General features: G+C 58.9%; 1 protein-coding gene across 3 annotated transcripts in view; it reads left to right on the top strand.

Moving 5' to 3' along the window:
- PRKAR1B (protein kinase cAMP-dependent type I regulatory subunit beta) overlaps window positions 1–6,952 on the top strand; it is an 85,029-nt gene that overhangs the window by 41,752 nt on the left and 36,325 nt on the right. For all 3 annotated transcript variants that reach the window (XM_019637588.1, XM_019637589.1, XM_019637590.1), the window contains exons 5-6: window positions 1,260–1,321; window positions 1,784–1,830. In XM_019637588.1, the coding sequence (XP_019493133.1) occupies window positions 1,260–1,321; window positions 1,784–1,830 (109 nt within the window). The remainder of the gene's footprint in view (window positions 1–1,259; window positions 1,322–1,783; window positions 1,831–6,952) is intronic.

The following is a 6,952-nucleotide window of genomic DNA, read 5'->3' as shown; positions in this document are numbered from 1 at the left end:
TGTCCTTTTGTTCTTCAGTCTAGTTGTGGAGGACGTCGCTTCACTGGCCCATGTTGGTATTATCATTGCGCTCTTCCTGGGTGAGGCAGATCGGTCTCTGGCCACTGGATGGCCACTCATGATGGCTCACGGCAGCCCACTGCAGCCTACGCTGTCGCCGGCGACTCACGGCAGCCCAGCTCCAGGTCGAGCTGTTGTTCACCATCTTAGCTGCAGAGGGCAGTGTTACTGGCCCTCATGTGGGATCTGAACCGAGAGCTGGCATCCCGTGCCAACTCCTAACCAACGCGCCACTCGGCTGGCCCGAGAGAAATATTTCTTAAATAGAAGACAGCTACTATTTTAAGAGTGACTTATTTATGTTTTCTGGGCCCTGGAAACGGGGGCACAGGGCTGTTTGGTTCTGAGTTTGCTTTGCTTCCTAGGGGTTCAGCATAACCAGAGGCTTCAAGAACCCCTTTTAACTAGCCAGGTGGGAAGGGAACAGGCCACCCTGAACTTGGGGCGCATTTCCTACCTGCTGCTAGCTTCATGCTTCTCTTTTGAGAAACTGCGTGCCCTGGGTGGGCGCAGCCTCCGAGGGTGATCATTGGATTTCAGGATCCAGGCTCTGACCCCTGACACTGCATCCTGGCTGCAGTCCAGCGGTGACAAAGGGTCATAGACGTACACACACCTTTCCCGTGTGCTGACTTGGGGACGCACGTCTCCTCACTCCCCTTCGCAGCCTGTAGGATCCATTTCACAAATAAATTTAGGAAATGACGTGGTCAGACTGCCCAGTGAGCCGGCCGCACCGGGCTCGGTGGCTCGTGGAGCGAGCGGGTCACACTCTGGTTTCTGACGCAGAGGCTAAGACCTCAAATGTCATGTCTGCATCTAGGGTCTCAAGGCGCCTTTGAAGGAAAGTATTTCCCTGGGGAAGGCAGGAGATACGCCGTGAGGAGTGACAGCGTGGACTGACTGCGTGTTCCAGGAGAATTACATGTGCTGACATGAGAAGTGTCTGCCGTCTCTTGTTGTTTTCTAAGTGAAGTCCAAAGTAGCGTGTGTGTGATTCCTGTCCCGGTGTAAGCAAGGCCGTGTGCCCAGGGCTTGGCGCCCTATCTGGGCAGCGGGCTTAGGAGGGGCCTTTATGTCCTTCTAACTTCCTGGGACGTGCTCATCCCCGGTGAGCATGGCTCGCCCATGGGAGGCGAGGGAGGGGCCTGTCGCCGGGGCCACGGCAGCACCCACACTCGCCGTGTCTTCTTTTCCAGTGACATATTCGATGCCATGTTCCCCGTCACTCACATCGCTGGGGAGACTGTCATACAGCAAGGTACGTTCCTCATATCCCCCTTCTCTGAGCCCAAACTGACGGGGAACAGCTGGGCCATTTGCTGGAAAGATTATTAATAGGAGACTCTAGTTGTCTATCTTTGGGAAAAGTCACCAATGAAATCTAAGAACAGTCTGCTTAACAAGTAAATACAGGTTGATGACCTGTGAACCCTGGAAATGCACTGCGAGAGGGCGGGGAGGAGCCGTCGTCACACGAAGTGTGGGCAAGTGTGTGAGGAGGGTGTGCTGCTTGGCGGGACGGCCTCCCCGCCTCGCCTCACGGTGTGTGTGCACCTTAAACATAAACAGTTTCTATTTAGAGTGTGGAAAAGTAGACGAGGCCCAGTATTGCTTGACAGTGGTTTATACAGCAATGTTGCAAAGATTATTTCCAAGAAAAACAAAAGTGCTGCAACTGTATCCTTGCATTACTCACATTATATCCTTCGTTTCGTTACAGGGGACGAAGGAGATAACTTCTATGTAATCGATCAAGGAGAAGTAGATGTAAGTATCTCTCAACTGGTTTTGGAAAATAGCACCTCAGTGGGTCGGTTCCGCGTCCGATTTTGAAGCTCAGGCCTAGAAAAGCTGCTTTTTGTGTGGTGCATTTCTAATATTTCAATCCAGAAAGGTACTACGTTTCATTTAAAAGATAACATAAAAGCACAGAAGCGCAGTCTGAGGCAGATGCTCGCTGGCGGGGCTCGCAGGCGGCCCCCAGCTCTTTGACCAGGCCGCCCTGCTTCCTCGGCCACATTGCCTGGTGACACTTTTAAAGCAGGTGGGGGTTCAGTGCTTACAGACCCCAAGGCACTGGCATGACTGGGGCCGCTGTGGCTGTGTCCAGCATCCTCGAGCGCCCGGCCAGCACCAACTGCCGCACAGCGTGTCGTTTTCTTCCGTTTCCCCTCAGCCTTGCTCTGTCTACTCCCTCAAAGCTGTCTCAAGGGACCCACAGTTCTGTGGAGCTGCGCCTCCTTCCATCACTTGCTACCTGGGGTGCCGCCCCCTCCCCCGGCCTGGCTGCAGGCGCCCCCTCGGCCCCCAGGCTGTTGTCTGCACCTGCAGTGCTCCAGGTTCTCGCGTGAGCCCTCCAGTGGGTTTCTTTCGGAATCAGGCACAAGCCTTTGAATGTGACCACAGGGAAGGGCCTGGGTGCCACAGCCTGCTCTTGGCTCCTGGACCCTCGGCACCTGCGGCTGCTGCCGGGAACCCCCCAGGGCTCGGCTCACGTCAGCTCCTGCGTCTCTCAGTCCCCCTTACACGCGTTTCCTTGCTTGGGGTGTGGGCACGTGCATCTGAGCCTGTGGTGTCTCTGAGTGCCTCCTTCCAGGAGTCAGCTGTTTCTGGTCTGCACTGTCACGTGACTGTCTAAGACCAGTCCCCATGCCGACTGGAAGCCCCCGAGGGCAGACACTGAGCCTACCCCAGCATTTTTGGGGTCCAAGGTGCTGGCACGCAGTCAGAGCGTATCTGCAAGTCCCCACACTGCGCCTAGCATGTACCATGCTGACCCCCAGTTCACCCCCAGGGCTTAGACACCAGCACGAGGAACAGGGCACTTGGTGGCCTCCACACCCTCCTCCATCCCAGACCGGACCCCTCGAGGTGTGGCCCCCCCTGGCTCCCACTGCTGTCTGACGAGGCCGCCCCAGCTGGGCTGCCCTAGCCGAGTTATTTCAGGGCTTGGCCTCCGGTTCAGTTGAGCTATTCCGGGGGGCACAGACTCATTCATCTGCCCAGCAGCCCGCCTGTGTCCCCATTGCTGTGTTCTGGGAACCGGGCAGGCGGCTCCCGGCTTCCGGAGAGGGTGGCACAGGAAATGACTCACCGTGGGGATCTCACAGCGAGGTCACTCATGTCGTCCGAGGGCCCACCGTCCCTCAGATGGACAGTCACGGATTCTGTCCTTCCTGAGGTTGGCCCTGAGCCAGGCCTCCAGGGCAGGCCTTTGTGTCTGGGGCGGGAGTGGGCTTCTATCTCCCACCAAAGAAGGAAACCGAGGCTGGAGCCGGAGGCCAGGGCTGCCCATGGCCACAGAGGAAGTGTGTGGAGGAGGGAAAACTAGAGGGCGGTGCCGCTCTGACCTGGGCTCAGGCTGCCAGCCCACAGTCAGCTCCTGCTGGCTTCACTTTGGGTTAAAAAAAACACCAGCCCAGGAAACAGAAAAGACAGACACGGATGCGGCCAGCGTCCCAGCTGGACCTCGTCCTTGGCTCTGGCCTCTGGGTTCAGAGATGCCGAGGGGCTGAGCTGGCCCATGGAGGTGTTTGGGGAGCCCGTTCCTGGTTCAGACCCAGGTCCTTCCGCCTGGCTCGGCTCTCGCTGTTGGGCTCCCCTCCACCTCACTGTCTGCCCATCACGAGTCTCCAAACCCTCGCTGTGCTCCCGTCTCCTTTCGTTACTTCTTGCTCACGTGTTTGTTGAGCACTTGCTGTGTGCTGCGCCCTTGCACAGCCCTCGGAATACACAGGAGGGGGGCAGGCAGCGGGGAGACAGCCAGTAAGTGGGAAATTCACAGGTGACCGTCGTGCCTCTAGGCTTTTACCCGGCCCCCCCGCCCCCCCACCCCCGTTGTCCCTGTCTTCTTATTCCTGCTGTGCCTTCAGACCCCTGTGCACCCTGCCAACCAGCCTCCCCCAGTCCGGGCTCTGCCGCCCCCAGCTCCCCTCTGCTGCCACCTCGGTGACCGGTGACCGTGCGGGCCAGACCCTTCCCCACACAACAGGATCCCACGTGGATCTGCCTGCTGCTCTCCTCCCCCTGGAATGTGCTTCCCTTGCCAGCGCTCACAGAAGTCACAGGACCCTTCCAGTTAAACTCCTAAAGCGCGTTCAAGGTGCCGTCTTGTGTCTCCAAGTTTGGGGCGGAATGAGAGTAGAAACGACCCCGGGGAACTCGGAAGCCCACGCTCTGAACCCGAGTTCCCCCAAGTGAGCAGACGGGGGGATGCTTTGCCCAAAAAACTTTATTTTTCCTTTCAAGTAGCCTGAGGGCCCCACATCGGGGTCTTGTGAAATGAACCCCCTGGTGCGCATGGGCCCCAGAGCTCAGGCCTTGTCACCCGTGGCTGGTACCTGCGCCTGGCTCCCACCTGAGCTCGGTGTTTCTGTGCCCTCATAGGGAGTGAATGCAGAGCTCAGGTTGAGTGACGTGAGCGCACAGCGCCTGGCGCGGGCCGGGGTGGGCTCTGTGGATGCAGTTCATGGGCCCCTGTCCCCCATAATCCACTCATCACCACCTGTAGTTTGTCTCTTCACGCCCTCCTCAGCAGACCCCACACCTGCCTTGTCGTCTCCTGCGCGTGCACCATGGAGACACCCTTTCTGGTGCACGGCAGGAAACCCCGAGCGTCAGGGCCGCAGATGCGGGTGGCTGACCCCCAGCACAGCGCGCCTGAGGGGCGAGGCATCCACCCCATCCCCGTTGGCCCACAGCACCCACCAGTGCCCAAGGGAAGGGTCCCATGTCCGGCCTGGAGCTGAGGTGCGGGGTTGTGGTTCTGGGCCCCTCACTGCTTGCATCTTAGCGTGGGCTGTTCCTCCTCCTCCCATCACTCACATCCGCCTGGACTCACTTAGCTCAACAGGACAGCCTGTTCCTGCAGCCATAAGGTGCCGCATCGTCCTGCCCCGCTGACCCCAGCGCCCGGCATCTGTACCCCTGTTCGGTAACGAGAGGTGGAAGGGGACCAGCTCGGCCNCCGTGACATTGCAGCCTCCAGACCGAGAGAGGAAGTGCCTGTTGTTTAGGTCACACCTGCTGTGGTGTTTGTCACAGCAGCCTGACTAGAGCAGGGATGCGGGACAGTATCTCCTGACCTCTGTGGGGAGGCTCCCACACAGCACAAACCATAAAGGAAAAAAGAAATCCCACTCAAGGAAGCACGTCTAGTTCAGGACATTATGGAAAAGTCAGCGGACAGATGGCTGCCTGCAGGACGATGTTTGCAGGATCGAAAACCCACGAGGAAATGGGTGCAGGGCAGGAGGACAGGACACAGCAGGGAGGGTGGTGTCGGGAAGGCGCAGGGCCTGGAGGTGCTGGCTGGCGCTGGCTGCCTCTTGGGTCCCACACATGTCTGTCCTGGTGGTGAAGGGAATCTGAGCGGATGTCCTGGGTGAGGGATATTGCCAGGCTTGGCCTCCAGGCTGAGAGCACGTCCCAGAGCAGGACCTCCAGACGCATCCGCCCTTATGCCTGGTCCTCGCGGGGTGCCACCTGCCCTGCTGTGCACCCCACAGAGCCCTGTGACGGCGTGATGTGACAGCCCAGCCGCAGTGCAGCCTGGCCTCACCTCTGCCTGGCTGCTGACCTTGGGCACAGCCCCCCAGCATCCCTGGTGTCCTGGAAACGGACCCGACGGCAGCTCTGCCCTCACAGGGGTGCGGCGTGGAGGGGCAGCACCCGCCCTTGGCACCCCGGGGCTGGTGGCTGCAGCGTCTCCACGTTTCTGTTCCTCACCTGCCCCGAGCTCTGGGGGTGCTTGCTGTGTCCCCAGAACCCAGCACAGCACCTCACGCACAAGTGCTGAGCAGTGTCTGTGGGGGCGGGGGCCACACGTGGGAGTAAGCTGCTCAGCAGCTGCAGAAATGCGTCCCAGAGGTCACTTCCAGATGAGACTAGAACACTGTTTTTCTTTTCACGGACAGAGGCAGCCAACGCCTTTTAATGCCCTTAAGTGCTAAGAGGGAGGAGGGGGTTGTTTGGTTTGAGAGGATGGAGGAGGGGCCGTTCACTGAGGGACAGACCAGCTGACTGGAGCAGCCGACCAGGACATGTGTGGCCGTCCTGGCCACGGTCTGGTTCAGCCTTGGATGGCCATGAGCCGAGGGGCGAGGGGCTAGCTGGCCTTTTAGCTGAATGGGGCTCCTGCCTCGCTGTTGGAGGGGGGTTCTTACTCTTTGTCCCTCCCGAGGGGCTGTGCAAACACACCTGGGGGGTTCCTGTGTGGTCAGCGGGGAGACCCGGTGAGGGTCATCTGAGAAGCGCTGGGCCAGGGCTCAGGCAGGGCACACCTCCCTGAGCATGCAGATGAGGCTGCCTGGACCAACGCAAACACTAACCCACCGGTTTGGGGACCGGAATCTCCCAGGCACGGTGCAACCTCACAGGTGGATGGGAGCCTAGATGATGGGGCCCAGTCACACGCCACCCTCTTCTGAGGGAGCTCTGGCGTCCGTCGTGGCCGGCTTGTGACTGCAGAAACGAGGGGTCTGCGTGATTGTTTATGGCATTTGGGGAATTATTTTACCATTATGAGTTAATGTTTTGTAAAATATGTGAGAGGAATTGCCAAATCATTTCTTAAAGACCTGCTCATTTTAAGAGCCCGATGTTGTGGTTTTGAAGAAATGCAGTTTAAGAAACAGTGACCAGGCCTGTCTGCAGATGCTTCCCCTGGGGTGCTGTGGCCGAGAAACAGCCAAGGCCAGGGGACAGCTGCCAGGGCGGGGCGGCGGCAGCTGGTCCCAGCCGGTCACCACCTGGGTGAGGAGGGTGGCCGGGAGGGGCTCCCAGAAACCTTCCCGAAGCCCCTGCCACCCCCTCCCCCCTGGGGTGGTGCTCTCCTTGAGAGACATGTTGTTTTTGTTTTTTTTAAAGATTTTATTGGGGAATTGGGGGA

This window comes from Hipposideros armiger, unplaced genomic scaffold (assembly GCF_001890085.2).
Source record: "Hipposideros armiger isolate ML-2016 unplaced genomic scaffold, ASM189008v1 scaffold_33, whole genome shotgun sequence".
In the NCBI taxonomy this organism is placed as follows: Eukaryota; Metazoa; Chordata; class Mammalia; order Chiroptera; family Hipposideridae; genus Hipposideros; species Hipposideros armiger.
This window is presented reverse-complemented; position numbering and strand designations above follow the sequence as displayed.